Raw genomic sequence first — 25,166 nt, forward strand, 5'->3', positions numbered from 1 at the left:
ATCAGTACAAGTAGGGAGTGGGGTTTGCTCTTGTTTTATATTTTATGATTTATATTTTGCCCTGTTGTTGTTGGTGGGAGTGGTCTTGGTTATTCTTTGGTTAGGCTATTTACTTCTTGACAGTTCCTTGATTGGAGTATTGTTTACTGCTTGATTGTTGGTCTGATGTTGTTAATATTATTTTTTTGTATAAACACACAGACATGTATGTCTGTAAATTATTAGTAGGAAACTACTTCCTCAAATGGAGGCCTCAAAAAAACTTCCTCAAGAATACTGAATTTTTCCTGCTAAAGTAACAGAATTGTGAACAACGTATATATATGTTTCTGAAATCTGTGTCATAGTATATAAGAATTTGTTTTTAAAAACAAACACTTTCTAAAATAGGTTATTAGTATGCTTTATACTTCTAAGACCTAAGATGCTATAAAAATGTTAAGAATTGTTGAAAATATTAGGGCTTTTTTTCCCATTATATCAGCACTAATAATTATGACATGGATTCTCATACCATGTTTTCATAGTAGCGATTCATAACGATGGCAGGATGTTTACCATAATTATCCTTTGTTTTTTTTTAAGGTTGTACTGTACACATTGTATCTGAGCTAATACTGTGATTTCTGCAAGTACTCTTAGGAACTTTTTAAATAGCAATAGCACTTAGACTTATATACCACTTCACTTTCTAAATGCATACATACTTACACACACACACACACACACACACACACACACACACACGTCAGAAGATATTCTCTTTCTAAATATGTGTGTGTGTGTGTGTGTGTGTGTGTGTGTGTGTGTGTTTCTATTTTAATAGGCCCTCCTGGGAGCTGAGCCTGGCCTGTCAATTCAGAATATGTCTTTTTTTAAATGAAGTAGCTATTACTGATATTTTTGCCTTACATTATTTTAGTAAAAGATTCCTGTCATATGTAAAATTCACAGTTGTATTATGATATTAACTTGAACAATATTTCTGAGCTTTTGTTTCTCTAGTTTCTTGAGAATGGAAGTCAGTACAGTGTAGGAGGCAGCGGTGGAATCCCCACCGGTTCTATTCGACTTGCCGAAACAGTAGCACTGCCAGTGGGAGGCTTTGCCCACCTGATGGGACATCATTATGTCCCAGGTTTTAACCATCTGCGCATGCGCAAAAGAGGCGCACATAGTGCATGCACGCTCCTACTCCCGAACCAGTAGCGAAGGTAAGTGGATTTCACCACTGGTAGTAGGTACATATTTTCCAGCGGTGAAATCCAGTTACCTTCGCTACCGGTTCGGGAATGGGAACACGCGCATGCTATACGCGCCTCTTCTGCGCATGCGCAAATGGTAAAAGCCCGGGAGGTAATGACGTCCCGGCAGGTTGGCGGAGCCTCCCACCCCTGGCGCTATCGGTTCAGCAAGCCAGATAGAACCGGGGGGGGGAGGATTTCCCCACTGATGTTTTTCTATGCCTCCTCTGTTCTTTTCAGTGAAACGTGTTTCTTTTTGTGACCTGCACCTCAGTTATAGGACCCATGTAGGAAAATCAGAAATTATTTTCAACTGCAAATTCATATATTAAATGTTTCAGGATACAGAAAGTATACACAATCTTATCTGTCTTTCTTTCTTATCTTTCAGCCATATTCATTTTGAGATTTCTTTCTTGCTGAAACACTGGGCTTGTATGTTGGAGATTTTGAGTGAATCAAAGGAAACCTGTCTAATGACTGACCCCAGTGAGTCAGAGACATGCATTAAATTAAGTTTGAGTCTGAGCAAGATAAATAATACAATTAAATAATAATATTAACAGCCCACAGTTCTGGCTATTGATCAGAACATTATTCAGTGTATTTCCTTCAATATGGGTGTCTTTGGGTGTTAAGTGTTAAGTGAATTTCGTTGTATGGGTATACTATGTATACATGTACAATGACAATAAAGTTATTATTATATATACAAGCCCATATCCTTTCTCCAGGTCATGAAATACTTGTGATTGGTCTAATTGTTAAATGGATTTATCAACAAGTCAGTTGAAAACAAGTTTATCAACTACTCAGATCCTCTGTATTCAGAATCCTGCTTATTTTTTCAAGATAGTGGGTGTTACTTTAACGTATCTCAGGTAAAATATTGTAACCAATAATGGTCACTTTGTTTTTCTAAATTTGATCTCTACATCAAAACATATTGTCATCTTCTTTGCGATTTTTATTCCCTGAATTATATGTGGGTTTACAGACCTTTATAGAAGTGTTATTATCAATTAACCTACACTTATTTTTCCATTGGCTTTGTTATTAAAAACCAAAATTGTAGTCTTCTCTGCAGAAATTCAGATACGATGATAGGTATTCCAAAATTATTTGGGGAAAAAAATGGACCAACACTTAAGTTTGCCGGGCCTGTTGAAAATCTATTGTGCTTGTTTCTTTGCAGTGTTGCTGAAAACCACAAACAGAATCTTATGACTGTCGCCAATCTGGGAGTTGTTTTTGGACCAACGTTAATGCGACCACAAGAAGAAACCGTTGCTGCAATTATGGACATCAAGTTTCAAAATATTGTAGTTGAGATTTTAATAGAAAACCACGAAAAGGTAATTTATATTTGAGTCGTGCATGTTCCATGTTTTTAAAAAGTGATTGTTTACCAATGTTTACTGATTTCAGTGAATATTTTAGCGGCTGTCAGCTGCACAGAACATTGGAAAGAGACAGGAATTTGACAAGTAATAGGGTTTGTCTCCAAGCGTCTGCCAGCTCATTTTGTCTTCCTGAACACTTTTATTGATTGGGAGATGAAATGTTTGGATTTCTACATCCTTTCACTGAGGAAATTCTGAAATCCCAGAACACTCATAACAGAAATTTCATAGTGGAAAAAAAGAGTTTCCCTCTCGTTGAAAGGGAAAAAAATAATGTGGGTGTGACATTGAATGAATCACCAGTTTAATTGGAATGAATAATCTTGTACCAGCTTGAGCTGTTTTATTTAAGCTGTTATGGTTCCCTTTAGAATACAGTTTGTGGTGTGGGGGTAGATCCAAATGAATGATGCTTTAGGAATCATCAGAAGTAGTTTCAGCTGAAAGGAAAAAAAACATAGAAAAATATGGAATTCATCATGTTAAAATTATATATATGTACAGTAAATCCTCTGTGCAATTCATGAAGATATTTTTTTCTCTCTCAGGAAGAAGTTTTGCTTAATTCCCAATTTTGTTTATTACCAAGAGACAATTTAATCTTTAAGGCTAATTCTAGCTAATTGGAAAAAAAAGAAGAGCGGTTTGGAAATATTATCAATCCAGGGAGATTATTAATTGTTTTGTACATTTTCAGTGGATCAGTGCATACTCTCATCATAAACTTGCTTACTTTCCTTTGAAGATTAGCACACAGCATTTGAATCAGCTGTGTCAGCAAAGAAATAGCAGCTTGAAACTTCTTGGCTTTAGAAATTATTAGCTGAATTGTAGTCTGATAGAGATTGCCAAAATAATTAGTGTGCAGGTCATTGTATTGTCTGCATACAATCTGCTAAAACTATATTGCCTCAAAGAATTTAGTATTAGATTTATCTCAAAACTACAAAAATGTAATGACACTGTTGAGTGGTTAATCTAAGAAATATTTTCTCTTTTCTTTTATCAACAATCATTTGTTTATACTTTATAGCCATTTTTTGAGAGTTACTACTTCCACACATAGTTTTTTAGATTTTGATACAAATTGTCCCCCTTTTACATCAAGTTTCTAACTATATCAAATTCTCTTTTCTTTGTTTAAAAAAATCATAGATATTTAACACGGTGCCTGATACTCTACAGTCAAATTCTCAATTGCTCTTATCTCGGAAAAAAAGTACAGATTCAAAGCCACCATCCTGCAGTGAGAGGCCCTTAACACTTTTCCATACACTGCAACACAATGAAAAGCGTAAGTATCTTTATTCTCTGTGCTGAGTGGGTCTAAAATACTTGCCTCGGCTAACTTGTCATGGCCAACTTGCTTGCCATGGCCAACTCACCATGGAATAACTTCCTAAGGGACAACTCGCCACGGGACAAGAATTACAGTAAATATCAAAGAAATGGTGGAACAGAATTATTAAAGAAAGGATGCAAAAGCCAAACAAAATGAAATGTGAATGACAAAAATTAAAATATTTTTTAATTATTTTAAATACTGAAATTGGATTGTCCCATAGTGAGTTGTCCTGCAGCGAGTTGGCCACGGCAAGTTGGCTGTGGCGAGTTGGTTGCACCAAGTTGTCCCATTCTGGTGCTAAGTATTATGCTGCATTCTTGTCTTTTGTGAAATGTAAACTATAGATTTCATTTTTAACTATAGATTCCTTAGTCTTAAGACAATGGAACCTGGTAGCAAAGGTCTTGTGAGGCCTGTGGCTATATATTGATTCATAAAGTTAGAAAAGGTTTATAGGACTGAATGCAACCAGAAGATCCTATTAAGAATAGAAGGTATAAGTCTACTCTTCTTTGTACATACACAACAAATTCTCATTGGTTTTAAAATGTATTCTGGGGTTCTAGAACTATAGCAGGAACCATAACTTACCATTATTGTCAGCTCTCTATTACCCTAAATAATTTGGAGCAGATTATTCTTAAGGAAGAGGCAGGAGTATTAAGAGAGTAGGATTTTTTAAAGTCCTTCCACAGAGAAGAAAATGCTTAAAGCATGAAATTTTTCAGCTAAATATCTTTAGAGGAAGAACCAAAAAGTCAGCAGCCTGAATGCAGAAATAAGAGCCTAAATAGTATAACAATATTTTTAAACCTAGTGTAGAAATTCTAATATATGTACTGGTCTATGACTGAAATACATTGAAATTTGAATTTGAATTCTAATATATATATATATATTCAGAAATTCCAATGTTCTCTCTTTTAAAAAAAAATCTTCATAAAAATCATGTCACAGCATCAGTTCAATTTGGTCTACTTTTCAGAGGAAAACAGAAACAGTATAATTAACTCCAGCCTAGAATCGGTCATATCCTCATCAAACATCAACAGTTTGCTCCAGTCCAGTAATGCTGTTCAGCCTAACAAGAACTCAACTGAATCTAATGCAGAAGTTATCAAACCCAACCGGCCAAATTCACTGTAAGTATACCCCTGATGAACGTACCAGCAGTTCTTATCCACCGATCTTCACATTTCATGATTGGAAACAGATGCTATTCCCCACTAGGCTCTTGTTTCAATAATATCATGTAAAATTAACTCCCGGCTATGTAATGAGGGATATAAAAAAATTACTATTTGGGCAAATGTTTAACCTTTGGGTCCTTTCCCAAAAACATTTTTATGCTGCTGCTTGCTGATTTGTGCTTATGTCTTGTACTTAATGCAAATTATGTAGGGGCATTGTTTAGTTTCATTTGCTCTTAGAAGTTGAGGAAGTCTCTATTTAGGAAAGTGCTTTTGGCATAGCTGTTTACCAACTGAATGTCTGCCAGTCTTTCTGCTGTTTGTGAATTGATAATTCTGCAATGCAATGATTTAGGCTTAGCAGATCAGTCTGGGGTATTAGGAACTGTTCTTACAAATTGTTGTTGAATCGAAACATTTTCTTTTTCTAAGCTCTGTTATGTCTGGGTAACATTTGAATTTTATCTATTCCACCTTTATTTCTCTTTGGCAAGTAGAATCCATTCAAGATTATCACAGTGATTAAGTGTTACAAAACCAGATCAAAAACTGCTGTTCTAAGATCTGTGTTGCGGAACATATTTGTGTAATATCACTGCACTGTGAGTTTCCCACCCCCAGCCACTGCCTGCTAGTTAAGCTAGGAATAGGGAAACTCAAGAGAGAAGGACAGATGTTTTGTGTAGGTTGACATTCTCCAGAAAGGGAGATATGAAAGGTAACAGCTGATGTTTTTGGTAGCAGCCATGCATATTCCGTAATGTTGAAATATTGGAATTCAGTGTGCTTACCAGTAAAGGAAGTACCGTGTTTCCCCAAAAATAAGACCCTGTCTTATATTTTTTTGAACCCCGAAATAAGCGCTTGGCCTTATTGCCATGTGCTCAAAAGCCCAATTGGGCTTATTATCAGGGGATGTCTTATTTTGGGGGAAACATGCCAGTGTCTACACTGTAACCAGCTACTTTTAGAACTGTCATAAGCATAAAGCTACCCTGATGTTGCCTTTACTCACATAAGTGTTTAGTCTATTGAGAACTTGAGATCCTAGAAAAGTATTTTTGTAGGTTTACTCATTGTTCAGTCACAACTCTAACACATTCCAATTAGCAAAGTAGCCTCTCCGTTTTCAGTTCTTCTAATAGTGGCTGATTTGTTTCTGGCAATGAAACAGTTTTAAAGTGGAGTCAGCAAGGTTTGACATCTTAATTGTAGGTCCTATCTCTTGTATTTGCCAGTAGAAGTTTTACAACTAAAAAAAAATGCTGTTGGCTCAAAAAAGGAATCTCTTGTCCTTAGCTATTGAAAAAGCTATTACATTATTTTTCAAATATGCCAAAAATAAATCCTTATTAAATGGAGAATTTCATTTCCTGTGGAAACAGTGGGATGACTAATTTTATATTTCATTTAGTAATAAAGCAGCGTTTTAATGCATCTAGCTATTCGAGAGGCAGGTTCAGTCCCTAAATGCTGAGATAAAAGATTGCTTATAGACTATGTTCTTTTTGTTGTGGTGCTAAGAATTTTTGTTTTCAGGAGGAAAATTGAAAAAAAAATCCTAAATCAGTGAAATAACTACTCTATTTGAAAGCATCAGGAATATTACCAAAACAATGAAATTAGCCAATTTTCATCTATATCCGTTTTATTATTAGCTCAGTTTTAAAATACTGAAGAAAAATTTCTGAGGTGGGAGTTGTATTCTCCAATATGCCTGTCATTATCCTTGCTTATTTTAACTATTGGAAATCTCTTTAATAGATTCTATTATCTTATTTAAAATAAAGAGATAATTTGACTTTTCCTATATTATGTAGGGAATATTTCTAAGCTCATACTGAACTCAGAGAAACATAGAAACAATATAATATAGGGAGACAGCCATATTAATCTGCGGCAGCCAAAAATTAATAGAAGCCATACCACCATGCTACCTTTTTTATTATTATTAAAAAGCAAATTTTTGACACTTTGTCACAGAGATGAAGTGGCTAAGTTAATGCAAATTAAACTGAGGTGAGGCAGGGAGAAAGAGTGGAAGATAAGATGGATATGTAAATGCAAGCTACATGTGAAATAGGTTATAGGTACCCTATTAACTATCAGTTGTACTTGTTAAAAACCCTTTATGTTGCTGAGTTTTGGAAAACAACCTTTCAATTATATAAGTTCAGTCATATTGACATCAGGAAGTATATGCAGAGAGATGCAAATATTCAACACTACCACTATGGATGATTAGTTGGTGAAGTTGACAATTGTGGTGAAATAGATAAATATATTCTTTTTGTTAAGTCCTTAACGCCACAGACCAGTTGGTCTAGCAACATCTCGTCCATGTTGCGGAATTCGCAATGGAGGGCGGCTGAACGTAAGGAAGCCATGTAATCATTAATTGATTCCTCCTCTTTCTGAGATCCCTGCCAAAATGTGTGCCGCCGTGCAATACGTGAGGGAGTTGGGGCATAGTGGTTCCTCAGTCTTTCTAACAGAATGTCCTAAGGCACGTCAAACACTTGTTGAGGAGCTGCCAGAGCCCTGACAGTTCCAAAGATCTCACTATCACAGGAACTGAGGAAGTAGCCCCTTTTCCGGGCGCTGGATAGGTCAGTCAGGTCGTTAGCCTGCAGGAAACATTCAAAATGCTCGAGGTAAGCGTCCCATGTCTCCGACGCCGGAACGAACGGGGCAAACACTGGCAGGAAGGTAGACATGTCACTTATCTTCGGAACTTGCCGCGGTGTGGGCAGCCTTGCCGCTCGTGCCTGAGGGACCCAGGGAGGTCGTCACTAGTCAATGTTAACAACAATAGCCGTAGCCTCAGAGCGATCCCATCTTCGTCGCCAATGTTCTATTTGGAGAACTCGGCAATAACGAGGAGGCTCGGCTGACGAACTCAACACTTTATTGAAACAACAGTAACTGAGGCAAAACCACAACAACACACGCGCCAAGTGAATGTCAACTTGTTGCCGTCTGACAGCTGCTTAAGAGACTGTCAGATCGGCGATAACCAATAAGAGCGTAGCGTTTTCCCGCTGGCTGCCTGCTCGCATCTAACCCAATCAGAGCAGGGCAGCAACAAGGGAGGTTTCGGCGGAGGTCGTAATAGTGAGGACTTAACACTTTTTGTTTACAGAAAAGAAATTATCTACATTTATTACTGATTGGAAGTCTCTTATGAACTTTTTGCATACAAATGAGAAAAAGGAATGTGACTTACTATTTTGATGACTGTACAAGATAGATTATAGAAAGAATAATAATATGATATAACTTTAGAGGGAGAGGTCAAAATGTAATTATAACTGCTGTGAAGAAGCCACTTTGTATTGCTTCCCTCTCTTTTCCATTTTTCTTTCACTTTGTTTTACTTTTCTTGGACTTCTTTCTTTTCTTTCTTACTGTCCATCAATTTGGGTTAGCTTTACCTCCGTGTTTGAAAGTTTAAATAAAAATGGAATTTAAAAATAATCTGTAATAGAGTGTCCCAGAAGTGCTCTGATGGTGGCAGAATATTAGATGAATCTATTTTAAAAGTTGATTGCAGTTTCAACATCCTTTTAAGCACTGCTAATTTGAGAATGGGAAAATTGAATGACACATTATGGATTAATCATGCCAATACAGGGGCGGATTGTTTGTTTTTGTTTTCTAAGATCATAAATGAAGAGTTGATTTTTTTAAAAAAAAGTTTTCCTTTTGGAGACAACTTCCCTGTTATGTTGCCACAGCATTCTTAATTTAATTACAGAAATCTATACTGATAGATAGATAGATAGATAGATAGATAGATAGATAGATAGATAGATACACACACCCTGTTTTCCCCCAAAAATAAGACATCCCCTGATAATAAGGCCAATCGGGCTTTTGAGCGCATGGCAATAAGGCAAAGCGCTTATTTCAGAGTTCAAAAAAATATAAGACAGGGTCTTACTTTCGGGGAAACACGGGGTATGTGTGTGTGTGTGTGTATATATATATATATATATATATATATATATCTTCTCAAGTTTTCGTGGATGTGTGTATGTAAAAAGTTAAAATCTCGGGTGTTTTCCCGCGTCATTTAAAAGTCTGTTAGTTAAAATGCTTAAAATCCTGGCTAAGATCTCAGCTCAAAATCCTCCAAAATCCCAACAAAACACTTTGTAAGATCTTTTAAAACTCTGGCTAAAATCCTAACCAACACTTTAAAGGTTTGGCAACGTTTCAACAAGCTCTCTACCTTGTCATCTTCTGGCCTTTACTATCAGTTTAGAAGCTGTGGGTCCTGCTTCATTATCCTAGCTGCAGCCTGACTGCGTGTTAACGGCCCAGCTTTCTCTGGTTCCCTATTACTAACTGTCAACTGCAAAGAGGTAAGAATTCTAGTAGGTATCACAGCACCACTGGTTGCCTGTTGAGATCTCAACATATCTTCTGGTTCGGTTCTTTCTCTCTCCCTATTGCTAGCTATCATCTGCAAAGAGGAAAGGATTCTTGCAGGCATTACAACACCACTGGTTGCCTGTTGGGATCTCTGCCTATCTTCTGATGTTAAAACTCGAGTTTCCCTCAGTGCAGGTCTCCAAATACTTGATAACCTAGAAGCGTCATCATATATATATATATATGTATGTATGTATGTATGTATGTATGTATGTATGTATACACACACACACACACATATCTTGTTCTGATAGTGAGACTGGAACCTCTGTATTCCAAAGTATTTCTGAAGTTCTATTTAATCAACCTACAAATGCTATGGTATTCCAAGAAGACGTGCTGAAACCTGTCTATATATTTAGCGCATGCGGACAAGGACACATACACACACACACACACTTAAGCAGAATGTCTTTCTGCTATCAGGATTTTTGATACACACACACACGAAAAAACCTCTCATAGATTTGAAATTCCCAGGGTGCACAATGGCAAGGAGAAAGGACAACTTTAACTTTCACTTGAAGGACAACTTTAACTTTCACTTAAAAAGCAGATCTACTGTAACTACATGAGAAATAAATGGAAGTTTCCTCCAATACTTATTTAAAGAATCATACTGTGCCCCTCCATTCTTTGGTAGGAAAATGGAAAGGCTGAGTAGCACCTCCATTCTACACTGTAGGACATTCAGGGATGCATCTCTGAAGTGTTTTGAAAATCAATCCAGACTTCTTGATAAGCACAGAGCTCTGCCAGTCTTCTCACAGTGTTGCTTCACTGAGATTAAATATGAGAAAAGATGCAGAGTCATCTAAGAAGGTTCTATAGGCAGCCTGTCAGCCAGTAATTCTTCTCATTTTTTAGCCTTGCTAGTCACAAGTACACCAATGCTCTGTCCCTGTAAGAGGTGCTGAAGTGGTAACCAGGAGGTGGTTAAGGTATATGCTGTTCCTTTGAATGATTTTATCACAGTAAGGAAGGTTGAATGATCTACCTGGTGAAAGGAAAAGGGCCCTTTCATATGTTGATCAACATTTATCTGGTGGCAGTAGAAACAATTGCGATCCGGGCTTTTGAATTTACCCCAGAGGCAGAAAAAGAAATTCCAAGGGCCATTGTGATTAAATTTTAGGCGTAAAAGTGTCACAGAGTTAGTAGTTCCAGATCTTAAAGTTTAATGATTCACTCTGTGCTCATATGTATATGTGTTGACTGAAAAATGCATAGGTATACTATGCAGGATATCTTCTACATGCAATGCAGTCTTGATACTTTTGCCAAGGCCACAAAACGAATACCTGAAACAAAGGTAAACTTGGGGAAGTGAAAAGTTTACATGGAATACATGCTAAAATCTTATTCTGCTTATTCTGCTTTTTTTTGGCACAAAACATTTCAGGCAAACCAGAAAAGCATTGGATTTTATATTCAACAACCTATTAAGAAATCACAAATACAATGCGTGCTTTGTTCTTCAGGCACTTCAGACCTGAATATTTTGACTGTTATTAAGAACTAGTCTTTGAAACTTCAGATCCCTTTGAGTCTTACTTCTCTCTATTAATAAAGATAAGCTATTGAATGTCCCTAAGGTTCTACTATACAATAGTATTCAAAGAATCATAAAATTTGACTTGATATTGCCATGAAGTGAGTTTGTTTTAATTCAGAGAACACCTGACAATGAGAAACATCTCTAACCATATTTATAATAACAGTCTCATTAATTGCGAAGAAGGGATTGAGAAATATTTGGCTGATATATAACTGCCTCACCTAATTGTGATTGTGTGGGGGGGGGGGAATCAAAGCTTGGGGCATCTAAAAGAATCTTGGCCCATTCTCTTATATAATTTAAGGGGTTGATGGTAGAGGCATTTCTGTCCTCTCCCTGTAATTCTTGGCTTTGTGGACTTGCAAGTCTATCTATTTTACTATAAGAGCTCTAACACATAGAGATTCACTTACTCAAGAGTCATCATACTTATTTAACTGGAGCTATTTCTGTTGATAGCATGGGGCTGTGTCAAATCAGTTATTCTGATAAGATCTTGACTATTCTGCTCCCATCCCAAATTGAATCGACCAGCATTCTATAATAAATGTTCATGTAACTTGCAGGATATTTGGGCTTTTGTTCAGGATACATTGCTTTAAAGAAGCCTGAAAGTAGAGTTTGATCGCAATTTAGGATGTAAAGAAAAAAGTTCCCTTGCTAGCCATCCTTATTGAGATGGGTAACTTTGCAAGAGGGACTGTGTTGCCAAATTTTCATTTTTCTATCTGATACTTTAACAGGTTTTTTTAAAGCTCTGTTTCTCTTTTTGAGTGCTAGATCTGGGTCACTTAACATGTGTCAGTGTGAAGCTCTAATGAGCATAAAACCAACCAGACAAAAAGCAGAGTTATTTCCAGCTGTACAGTTTTTTATGACAATAAGGTTCTCTTAAATATTGATCCAGGAAGTAGCATTCTTCTAAGAAGCAGCCTTTTTCTTTTTTACCCCAATATCTATGCAATGTCAGGAGATATTCTGTCATAAACTGAATGTTTAGAGGTCTAATTCTGTTTACCCAGCATCAGTTCAGATCCAGTTTTTTTCTTTTTTGTCAGGGGCAATGCTAACAGTCTTTTTTCTTATCTCCAAGTGCTCAAGTAAAATTATCTTTTTGATTTATCATACCCTGTAAGCGATCTCCTCTCTAGAATAATTCTGTATTATCTCAGGATATCAGCATCCACAGCAGTATTTTTAGATTATATGCCATGAAAGAAAGAAATATGATTGTCCAGTAAGATTGATTTTCCTACAGAAATGTTCTATATACTGAAGGTTTGCTAATGTTGATAAACCCAACTTTTGATTGTGATACTTTTTTTTAATGTTTTGAAAGTTCTCAGATACCCTTCAAAAATATACAAATGAGAGATATATTCCTTAAAATGAATTCCTTTTCTTTATAATTTCTGGATAATACTTATTCTGTAGTGGACTATTTGTATCTTCATGTGATTCAAGAATTCCTAGATTAATGCATCCCCAACTTGCATAAACAATTAAGACTCTTGTGATACTCTCCAAAATGCTTTGTTTCCTATAGCTCTGATTAGGTGTTTGTTCGGAGAGATGATGATTTATATATACAACCATGAATGGGTCATGTCTTGAAGAGCCCTATTGATTTTTTTGATTCCATATTTATATCCATTTTTTCCTTTTTGAAAGGCTTAGATAGTTCATTTGATATCAACTGTTTGCTGACATTAATGGCATATTCAAAGTTGAAAAATAAACACTACATTAAACCCTGACATTGTAAGTTGTTAGGGAATGGGGTTGAGGGGTACCCCGGACCGTGAACCAGCTCATGAGCAAACACACTGAGACTGAAATAAATCTGACAGAGGCGTCTTGTGTAAAAATATAATTTACTTTAAAACATTTAAAAAGTACTATTTCTTTAAGAAAGCACATTAAAAACAAAGTCTTATCTGGGTATGTGAAGCAAGGCTATCTCCCTAGATTCACAAGAGAATAAAGCTAACATGAAGATAAGCAGCTTCGGCGTCGATACATCATCGAGGTAATAGAAGGGGGGCAGCACAAACTTCACAGCTAAAAGTCACCTGAAGTAAAAACAGTTCAAACAGCAAACATTGCTTGAAGCTTGTGGGAGGAAGAAGGTCCAGCAACAGCAGTCCCGATGATAGCTTGCGTGCTACAAAACAGCAAAAGGCAAGCATCCGTGGGAGTTTCTCTGCAACGGCGTCTGGAGCCCTTATCTGCATTCTTCTCCCATCTGCGGCATTTGCACATAGCTTCCTGCAGGAGCTGTGCATTTAGGCCTAAACCGGAGTCTAGGCCCGAGTAGCAAGCGAAAAGGTCCTTGCTTATATGGGGAGTTAACCTGCAATTAACTAGGGCGGGGAAGGCTTGCAGGTAATTACAAACAGGAGATGGCTTGATTGAAACCATACTGTTTGTGAGTAGGCAAGTAGCCACAGCAATCCTGGAAACACTCGTAACATAAGTGATATTTGAGCCTACAAAAAAGTTGATTGCTTTATTTTAAAAAGATTCCTCGTATTTAGAAGATCTGTGATAGTAGGATTGCCTTTGTTCATCAGTCTGATCAGAGTTGTTTCCTGGAGATGACCAGAATATCAACCTGTTGTCCAAAATATTGAGAGCTTTGTGAAGTCCTTGGTGCTCTGTAGCTTGGCTGTTTCCTGTTTCCTTGCAGATGTTTTCTTACTCTCATTACTGAGTATGGGGTTGACTCCCTGTTTATATACATGAGGGTATGCTTTTCTCCTTGGGAGCTCCTTGATTGGAGAATTGATTATTTGTCTGGTGTTAATCCCTGCTTATCTGAGTAGTGGCTACTGGAGAGAATGCGTTCCGGTCTTGTTTTGCTTCCTTCTTAGTTTTTTCTCTTTTTTTGTCTCTTTTGAATGGTGCGTAAATATGGAATATGTAAATTAAGAGCTTTACCAACTGTTCTATAGCATCCTACAGGAATCATAGACAACAATTATTCACAGTAAGAAACTTTCCTTTTTAAACATCGTAAGTTATGCTAGATAGAACTTTCTTTAGGTTTATACTGTAATAGCAAACACAGAACTTGAGTTGTCAGTGCTTTGTCAGTTTAATCTTTCTGAAATGATGGATAATTTTAAAGGTACTGAGCCATGAATTATGTTCTGAACTACACTTTCATTGAACCATTGTGGTAACTCAATACACTTCAGATATAATCTACCATAGTTTGTTCAGATATATTATTGCCAGTCTAGTTCATTTATAGCATTCTGCTCCTGATTATACAGTAGTGGCCAAAATTGTGGAAACCTTTTGGGGAAAGTGTATTTTTGAGGTTTGATGGCAAATAACACCACTTTTTTTTTTTTTTTTTTTTTTTTTTTGAGTTTCAAGATAATCATATTCCACTGCTGGAATGGCCTGGGAATAGCCCAGACCTTAACCCAATTGAAAATCTATGGAGCCGACTACAGAAACATGTTAGTCAGAAGTGACCCAGCAATAAAACCCAGTTAATAAAAGCAATCATTCAATCTTGGTTTCACATTATAACAGCTGCAAAACTAAAAGACTTGGTTCACTCCATGGGAAGACGTTGTAAGGCCGTAATTCATGCTAAAGGTTACCCAACTAAGTATTAACTGACACAATAATTTTTATATATCTCATTTTTTCTACGTGTTTCACTTTTCTTCTTTACATTGTAACTGCTATTCTAACAGCAAATCTTTCATAAAAGTTATTGCATTACATTCTTGATTAAATTATCTTTCCATTGATATATAATTTTATGGTACTACTCCAAAGAAAAGTGGCGTTATTAGCTAGTTTTAGAAAATACACTTTTCCCAAAAGGTTTCCACAATTTTGGCCACTACTGTATATCTTTTTATCTTCAGAAGCTGTTTTTTGAATAACAGTTTTAAAATGTGATTATTATTATTATTTTTTTTAATTTGATTTATATGCCGCCCTTCTCCGGAGACTCAGGGCGGCTTACAGTGTGTTAAGCAATAGCCTTCATACTTTTGTATATTTATACAAAGTCAGCTTATTGCCCCCACAAACTGGGTCCTCATTTAACCTACCTTAGAAAGGATGGAAGGCTGAGTCAACCTTGAGTCTTGGAGAGATTCGAACCAGCAGTAAATTGCAGGCAGCTGTGTTAATAACAGGGTGCTTTAAACCACTGTAGTACCAAGGCTCTTATCTTATGGATTATGACTTTTTCTTTTATGTTTTTACATAAAATAATAGCAGACTTCTACTTCATTTCATTGGATGCAATTTTGCATGTTTCTCTTTAGGAAATAGTTACAAAATTGTTAAGCCAGGAGAGCATGAGTTTGATCAGTATAATTTTGGTTATTATACTTTTCAGTTAGATAAATAAGCAAATTTTATGAATTGCTATAATCTTAAATCTTAAGATACATTGCAGGGTTAGCTGATGCTCTAGGTAAATTTATTTGCCTGTAGATCTGTTTAATATTGTTTTAATACGTAGATAACTTCTCAAATTGCTGGACATTTTCACCTCAGGGCAAATCAGAATAGTTGCCTTGACAACTAGTATAGGAACACAGCATGCACAAAGGTCTGCACATGCTCAGGTTACAATCCACCTAGGCCCTTACGAAAAACCCAACATTTTCAGAGGAAGCTATAAAACAAATTATTGGTTTTATTAATTATTTTATGGAACTCAGGTGCATCAGAGCAGTGTAAACTTGAGTTAAGTGATTAAATGTGGCTATTCTTCTATGTTGTGTTTCTAAACTAGAAAATTCTTTTCCTTTAGACATTTCCTCAGTCCATTTCTGGCCTTCCAGAAAATGAAGACTTTTAATTTCTCAAGACATCTGCAAACTAATAAATTTAATGCTTATTAGTTGGAATTGTGTGTGTGTGTGTGTGAGAGAGTGACTTAATCTTAATCTGCTTTACCATTGACAATATGTGCTTTGACGATTAATATGTTTGCAGCAAAAATGATGATGAATATTTTAGTATTATTTTGGTTAAATTAGCTACCTTGACTATCAATCTGTGATCGTATATTATTAATCAATTCTTCTGTCCAGTTTGGACGTTTTCAAAAGTGATAGCCAGGCCTGTTGAGAATTCTGGGTTTTACAATCCTCGCTCATCTTGGGACCAATTTGTAGTTGTACACAAAACCATTGATTAATTAATTATTCCTAATACTAATACTATGATGGCTGCAATTTCCACCATTTCTGTTGGTTTGCCTTTGCCCTTATTTCACTCCTGAGATAACGAGGCAAGTAAAGGATAAATCAGAAAGCTCTTAATATTTGACTTTGTTTTTCTTTAAACACTCCCATTATCATGAAGTCAAAAAGGAAAGTAAATCGTTTTTCTCGCCTTAATTTCCTCTCTTCAGTACAAAAGGTTCTGTTTTGTTTTAGCTACTTGGGCCAGATATCTATGGAAGAACATCAGACTCGTCATTCTACTTCTGTTTAGTCTCTTCATTAATGTTTCACTGAGAGAGATGGCTATGAGGAGTCAAGTGCCTCCTTGTATTTCCATGTGGTATATTTCAGGGAGATGTTTGAAGGCAGACTTCTTCACAGACCTGCTTTCCAACCACTTCGTTTCTTGCCTTGCAGTTGTAGCATAGTCATCATTTTGCCTGAAAATAATTACAACTTCAGTATTTTATTTATTTATTATATTTCTGAGGCCTGCTCAGCTCCTTAAGAAGTCTAGGCAGTTAGAAATAATGATACAAAATATCAAACGGAACACTTACTGCACTTTCATTTATTTACAAGAAGGGTATGAATACTTCGCATCTAGAAAACATATCTAGTCAAATTGAGTGGCAAAATTGCATTTACTTTATGATTTAGTTGCTTATATAACACATAGGAAATCTGAATAAAATATTGAATGCTAAATAGAGTACAGCGACATCAGTGGTAAAACTATTTTCACCAGTGATTAAATTGTTACAAGCTGTTCAGAGTTTTTTTATCTCTATAGTAATTGCAAGCAAGGCAAATAGTAGCAAGAGAGTTGCTTAGTAGTATTTGTAATCTAATAGTTGGTAATCAGAAGATTACTGATAAATAATAATACTCAAACAAGCAGAAATGTTCTAATTCAAAATCTCAAATGCAACTGTGACTGCAACATTATTGTTTAGAACATAATATAAGTTGTGGAGGGAGTTAGAGAAATAATGTAAGATAGCAAATGAAATCTAATTGTTATGATTAACTTTCGATTTTCTTTGAGTAGACATATTCTTTCTTAAAGCTCAGGGTAGACTCTCGAAGGGTTAACTAAGGCCTGTATTTGTGCTTCTTTTTCCTTTCACTTGGCTATTTATTTTAAGACATTCTGGCTAGCCAAACCACAGAAAATAGAGCATCATTTTTTTAAATCTTTTCCTGTTTACCAAAGAATAAAACTGAAATGCAACATTAATCTGCGGGACACTAAGCTTTAGTTTTCATTTCTAATTTTCTCCAGCTCTCTTCTGTCAAATAGATGAATCAAAGAATTTGGCCTGAAAGATATATTCTATTAAGTGATTTTGCTGAAGTAGGAATTAGAAGCAAGGGAGCATAGATCTGTGTACCAAGTCAAAAAAAAATTATATAATTGTTATTAAATATATTTTTTTAAAAAGGGGAATATTAAAAACTAATTCAAACTGTATAAAAAAGAAAGAAAGAAATCAAAGAGAAAGCTAAAAGTGCAGGAAGGGAGGGGAAAAAGAAAAATGTTACACATGGGTAGTTTCTAATCTTCTTGACATCAGTTATAAGTACAGTTATAAATTTGCCCCTTACTCTATAGTTACAGCATAAGTGCCTTCCTTCTTTAATCTATCCTATTTAATCGTCTAAACCATAAATCACAAATTTATATTTTCCTTTTTTACATAAAAAGTCTACACGGGGTTTCCAGTCAGTAATAAATGTAATTATTTGTCTTTTCCCTTATCAAAGACGTCAATTTAGCCATGTCAGCAAGTTCCATCATCATTCCAACTGTTTATTCATCAATCTCAAAAGAAAAATGTCTGGCCAAAGACTAATTGGATATTAATCTTTAAAATCCTCTGAATCAGGTTATGCATATATTTAAATCCAGAATTTTCTAGCTTTTTTACAGTTCCATCAAACATGTGGAGTTGGAGATAAAATGTTCCTTCCTGTTCCTCACATTTGCTACATAAATTTGAAGTGACTATATACATTCTAGACCAGTGATGGCGAACCTTTTCGGCACCAAGTGCTGAAAAGGGAGTGTGTGTATGCTTCATGCATGCGTGCACTCATCTGCGCCACAACCCAGAAGAGGAGCTGCCCAGGGCGCATGCACGAGCCCAAAAATGAACTTCCGGTTTCCGGCACGTGCATGCGTGCTGGCCAGCTACGTGTACAGGTTTCTGGCGTGCATGCGCGTGCAATGATCAGCTGGCCAGCTCATATGCTCCCACAGGAAAATGGAAGATCAGCTCTTCCAGTTTCCAGCACTGCCGCACACAAAAAGACCAGCTGATTGTCATGCGTACATGCACGCCAGAAACCCAGAATAGGAACGGCACTGCCACGCATGCCAGGCGACATGGCTCTGTGGGCCACTTTGGGTACACATGCCATAGGTTCGCCATCACAGTTCTAGACAATTTCTCTGGTAACATATACAATACCAATAGTACATCATTTAAAATATTCTCTTTAAGATTATAACAACATAATTTCAATTCTTTCAGCTTTCTTTCTTTCTTTCTTTCTTTCTTTCTTTCTTTCTTTCTTTCTTTCTTTCTTTCTTTCTTTCTTTCTTTCTTTCTTTCCCACCCATCTCATATCCAATGACTCTGGGGGGCTTACAACATAGAAACAATGAAAAACATTAAAATCATACATTGTAAAAAAAACACAGCAGATAAAAAACATTAACAGATGAAATCATAGATACAAGATGGCAAAGAGGGGAGCCAGACACATGGGGGTGGGGAAAGTGGGGTGGATTTTAATTAGTCAACCACCTTCAGTATGAAGCTTCCTCATTGGGTCCCCAAGCCATCAGGTAGAGCCAGGTCTTATAAATAAAAGAAGGTTAACAACTACATCCCTCTGCAATCAGTTCTTTCTTGATTTCATTTTACATTCCCCTTGACAGAATTTTAGTGTTTCATGATAAGTTGACCATTTGTGTTTGCCTATTATTTCTCACATATAAAATGCTTCTTGTGCTGAGATCCACAAATGAGTTTTCCAGTACAACTTGGGTTTGTACCAGGGGTGAAATGCTTCCGGTTCGGACCAACTCGGGCAAGTAGGTAGCGATGGCGGCGGGCAGTTCGGAGAACCGGTAGCAAAAATCTCTGCCCCTGCCCCCCATGCCCAGCTGAGTCGCACGATCATCAGAGGCTTTTTCTGACGAGCCAAGCTCTGACGAGCCAAGCTCTGACGAGCCAAGCTGAGTTGCCTGCCGATCAGGCAACTCAGCTTGGATCATCAGAGCCATTTAAAAGAAAAAACTTCTTTTCTTTTAAATGGCTCTGACGATCCAAGCTCTGATGATCCCAGCTGAGTTGCCTGATCAGCAGAGGGTTTTTTAAAAACCCTCTGACGATCAGGCAACTCAGCTGGGATCGTCAGAGCCTTTGGTTTTACATGTAAAAAATGGTTTTAAAAGTAAAAAAAAAAAAATTGGCCACGCCCACCTAGTCACATTACCCCACCACCACCAAGTCACGCCCACAGAACCAGTAGTAACAAATTTTAGATTTCACCACTGGTTTGTACCTATTCCATATTCTCAATATGGCATGTTTAACATAATGAATCTGCATGAAACTTGTCTTTATTGTACCATAAACACCCATGCCATCCAAATCTCATGCCATGTCCTTTTAACTACAAAACTCTCCTTCATTCATCCAAATCGAACACCAAGATGCAAATTACTATATCAAATCAGGTAAATCAATCTTCTTCTTTCCTTTGCATCTTGTAACATCTTATATTTAACTTGTGTTTTTTTTCTCCTATCACACAAATTTTGATATATCTAAATATATCTGCCAGTGTTTTAATGGTACATCAATTGTCAAAACAGGTATTGTCTGAAACAAGGTATTGTCTGAAACAAAAATGTAATTCTAGGCAAGACAATCATTTTTATAACAGAAATTCTCTCCAGCAATTATGGTTATAATTTCTCCCATCTTAACATTTTTTTAAAACTTCATCTACTTTGAAATAATATACAATTCATAATTATCAGTGATACACAGATATTTATTTTCTTCTCAAATCATAAACCCCTTCTATTCATCAATTCTGTTTAATCTACTATTTTCACATTTTTGTTAAGATATTTGTCTTCTATTTATTAGTCTTGAAACCTGCTAATGCATCATATTCTTCTAATCTGCCCATTAATATTTCATATCCATTCAAGGTATCTTCCAGACCCAACACCAAGCCCTCTGCAAAAACTCTTACTTCTAACCTCCTTTTTTATCCTTTAATCTCACAATCCTCTCATCTTGTCTTCCATCTGGAACCAAACTAAACAAGACAGGAGACGATGGACACGATATTCCTTTTTGTATATCATGGGGTTTGTTAGATCTGAATTGATAATTATTTCTCTATGAAATGTAAAGCCATTTCATGAATGGCTTAAAAAAACCCATTCATTCCAATTTTGTTCCAAAAGTCATACTTTCCAAAACCTTGAACAAGAAAACCCAGCTCAAATTATCACAGGCTTTCTCTGCATTTAAGAAAAATCAAGGTGGCTTGTTTTTCATTATGTTGCTCCAGATATTCCCAAGACACTGCTTACATTGTCCTTTAATTAACTTTTTAAAAAATCCACGTTGATCGTCATGCATAAATCTTGCAAAATTATTTTCAGTCTATCAATTAGAATTGTTGTGAGGAACTTATAGTTATTATTAAATAATGATATCTTGTTTCCCCTAAAATAAAACACCCCCTGATAATAAGCCCAATTGGGCTTTTGAGCTAAAATAAGCCCCCATTCCTGAAAACATTTAATTGCATGCACAGTCGGTTCCCACCATTTCTTCTGGTTAGGGTTAGGGAGACAGAGCTAGAAATCAGGTAAGATGACAAGGGGAGCCCCGTCTTGCTCCTCACGCCCCAAAATAATAAGACATCCCCGAAAATAAGGCCAAGTGCTTATTTCATGGTTCAAAAAAATATAAGACAGGATCTTAATTTTGGGGGAAACACGGTATCAGCATATAGATTCTTGTTAAAATCAAATCTTGTCCTTCTTTAGATATGAATGCAGTATTGGCCTCTTTGGCAATTTTCTGGCAATTTTCCTCCCTGTGGTACAGACTTCATCGTTTTTTTAAGGGTTATAAAAGTTTATCCCCAAAATATTTATAAAAAGAATCTGATAATCCATCTGGTCCTAGTTTTTCTTTTTAATATTTTCGTTATTGTTATACATCTATTCGTAATTCATCTTTGTTCCTAAATGTGAGTTCAGTGCAACAGGCTTCTTAATGATCAACCAAAAATAGCGGGAGTTTTCATTAAAAAAATAGATCCTGAATATTTGTAGCCTATTTGGACAAAGGGAAAATCCTAGTGTATTTTGTAGGAATGCAGTAACAAAGTATCTTGGCTATTATTTCTCATGTAGATTTTCTGGTTTAGGAACAAAATATATGTAACTGTTGTCTTGTTGCATTGGCTTTTCTTACTTCTATTAACTTGGCATGGAAACTATGGAAACTCTTTGTCTTTTCAATGTTTTATTTGTGCTTCTGCTTGCCTTTCAGTGTTGGTTTTACAAGTCAACTCACAAAATGATGCCCAGCTTACCAGTGAAAACCACCAAGCTCAGAGAACACTAAGGACCCCATAGTTCAACTCTGAGCTACAAATATTCTCTTCTATCGTTCATTACCAGTGATAGAGAATTAGTTTTGTAAAATTAATTTACTTCAACAAGCAAATTTATAGCATAGCAATAGTAATATATCTACTCTTGGAAAAAGTTTGGCCCTAGAAAAAGTGCACAAAGCTTCATCTATTGAAATGATGCATTTTCTACACATCCTCATGTGAACCAAGCAGTAAAAAAGTTGTTTTAGCAAGTTTATAGCTTAAACAACAACAATATCCTTGCACCTCCATTACAGTATATACTAAATGAGCATGTCTTTGTCAGTCCAAGTTTGAAATCCTTCTATTTCATTCCATGGCTTGTTCAGATCCGAGAAAGTTAAGTCTGTGGAAACCCTGGTGCTCTCTGAGCTTTGTTGTTCGCTTGCAGAGATTTCAGTCCTGAGTGGGTAACATTATTATTGCTAGTGAGTGTGGGGTTTTCTCCCTGTTTATGTACTGTGGCTTGCCCTGCTTTTGTTGATGGGGCTGTAGGTTTCTTCAATAGTTCCCTTAGTAAGGGTATTGTTTTCTGCTTTATTGTTTGTCTGATGCTAATCCCTGCTTATCTTGCTGTTGCTTGCTGGAGAGAATGTGTTCTAGTCCTTTTGGTTTCAGCTTTGAGTTGAGTCTTCATCACTCCCCCCGCCCACCCCTAAGAGGGTAAACATAGCCCTTGCAAAGTCAACCTTAAGCCAGACCTGATGATTTTATTTGCTTTTTTGGAAAGGTTAATTGAAGACCAATCAGAAATTTTAGAAATGAAAAAAGAGTACATACTAATGTGTACTAAAAGGGTCGAGGCAAAAAGCCTATCAGAATATTTCCTTCCTTCCCACACACTTCTCTCTTTTTAAGAGGATTACAAATTTTGGAGCTATTGAGCATACAGAGTCCCCATTGAGTGCTTTTTTGGACATTTTTTTTTGGGGGGGGGTTGGTCTTTCAATTTTAAAAAAATCATTTTCCAAGCCATACATAATCTATCAGCATACTGGTACTTCTCCTTGTTTCTTAATAGTCTCAGTGAGTTTTATTTACTCCAAGGAAAAGTGATAAATAAATAGGTGAAGAAATACTTTAGAAAGTAAAGTTGGCATTTTCTCCCTGGATTGTTAATAACTATTTTCTTAATATATCCCAGTTTACAATATGTGATAAGCTATATTTCAAATATTTCATATAGAGTTGCCTAAAGTAACACATCCTTTATTAATAGCCCAGTTGATAGCAGCCCACAGATCAACAGCTATAGTTTTCAATGGGTAACAAAATAAAAAAGATCAATTTTTGGCAGAAAATCATAATACAGCCAAATTTTTTTAAAAGATGCATTTTGTGTATATATCAACTTATTCTTGTGGTGTTACTAACTTTCTTCTCTGTCCATTGCAATTCAGTGGTTTGTACTGAATTTAAGTATTTTTGCTTTATCTTCGATTGTAATATTTATTTATTTTATTAAATTTCTAAATATAAATTGCTGTCAAGCCAGTGTAACTTTGAGACATCAAAAATACAAAAAACATTAGCCCCAGATGCCCGGTCATGTTCTATATGAACAAGAGTCCTCACATCTATGGAGAGCTAACTGAGAATTTGTACATACTTATGTTCTTATACATACTTTAGCATACAGCTTCATTGAACCCTGAGAATATAATGCATAGACTCATTCCCCCTCTCTTCTTATAATTTACTTAGCGATGACTGCATAACAATGCCTTGTTCAAAGAATGGCATAATGAATGAATGGCATAAAAAAGTGGTGAACTGCATTTTCAGTGCATTTCCCTCTAGAAATAGATGTGTATCATCTTAACTGTTGTTTTTTCCCCCTTCTTTTATCACATCTTTTTAATTTGCAAGTGTGTGTAAATAGCAGCAAACAAATCTGCAGTTTGTATTTTTGGTTCACTATGATTCTCTCTTGTATTTCTGAACTGCTACATTTCTTCAAATTTCTATTAAGGAAAAAGCAAAATTGAGAGCCTTCCATCTCTGACACCAAAAATTAAATTTCAAGAGGATTGTTCTATTATATTTCTTATGCAGGGGAACCTAATTTATAAATAGATGTATTTGAAGCAGTCTTCATAATCAAGGAAATGTGTCTATCCTAAACTTCCTTCTGTTGGCTTTGTCAGATAGGCTAGTAGTACAATTGGATCAAATTTCTGCATTAGCAGTAGATTTTCTCTAAAGGTTCAGAGAAAAAAGAAAAACTAGAAACCTTAAGTCATAAAGACATCCTGTCTCATTCTGAAAGGAGATCCCTCTGCTTAATTAAATTCATAAATTAGCAGTAGCTATAGCAGCCCTACTTTGCCACCAAACGGAGGTAATGTAATCTCACCAATCTTTTCTGCTGTTGTAATGGATCCCAACTATCAATTAATATGCCCTTGAGCCTTTCCATTTGGTAGCATTATGATCGTGAAGAAGCTGATGTGCAGACAAAATTGACATAAAAGTGCTAAGCTGTGAAATTATTAATAGCCTAAGAATTATAGCAGGTTATTTTATTTTTTTTCTGGTTATGCTCCATTTTTTTTCATCCATGTTCTCATATTTAGAGTCCCCCCTGCTCCAACAGAGGCCTCTGGAGATACACCTACTTCACATCAAACATCTGGGGAAATGGCAGCGTTGACAAGTGATGCTGAGCTCAACAACCCTTGAAGTGGACTGCCTAGGAATTGTACTGTGTCCATAAATGTTGAGTGCATTACATTCAGAGGAACTGTAAAAACATGCAAAACAGTACACTTTCCCATTTACATGGTCAAGAAAAAACAGAAAGCAGAATAACAGAGTTGGAAGGGACCTTAGAGGTCTTCTAGTCCAACTCCCTGCTCAGGCAGGAAATCCTACACCACTTTAGACAAATTGTTATCCAATATCTTCTTAAAAATTTCCAGTGTTGGAGCATTCACAACTTCTGGAGGCAAGTTGTTCCACTGATTAATTGTTCTGTCAGGAAATTTCTTCTTAGTTCTAAGCTGCTTCTCTCCTTGATTAGTTTCCACCCATTGCTTCTTGTCCTGCCCTCAGGTGCTTTGGAGAATAGCTTGAT

General features: G+C 36.2%; 1 protein-coding gene across 3 annotated transcripts in view; it reads left to right on the forward strand.

Moving 5' to 3' along the window:
* Positions 1 to 25,166, forward strand: part of ARHGAP26 (Rho GTPase activating protein 26) — a 253,469-nt gene that overhangs the window by 179,691 nt on the left and 48,612 nt on the right. For 2 of the 3 annotated variants that reach the window (XM_070937338.1, XM_070937339.1), the window contains 3 exons: positions 2,440 to 2,599; positions 3,803 to 3,941; positions 4,978 to 5,134. In XM_070937338.1, the coding sequence (XP_070793439.1) occupies positions 2,440 to 2,599; positions 3,803 to 3,941; positions 4,978 to 5,134 (456 nt within the window). Of the gene's footprint in view, positions 1 to 2,439; positions 2,600 to 3,802; positions 3,942 to 4,977; positions 5,135 to 24,666; positions 24,961 to 25,166 lie in introns of those variants that run through there. The other variant, XM_070937340.1, reaches the window with a different exon arrangement.

This window comes from Pituophis catenifer, unplaced genomic scaffold, assembly GCF_029215685.1.
Source record: "Pituophis catenifer annectens isolate HBS135680 unplaced genomic scaffold, rPitCat1.0.hap2 SCAF_2, whole genome shotgun sequence".
NCBI lineage: Eukaryota > Metazoa > Chordata > Lepidosauria > Squamata > Colubridae > Pituophis > Pituophis catenifer.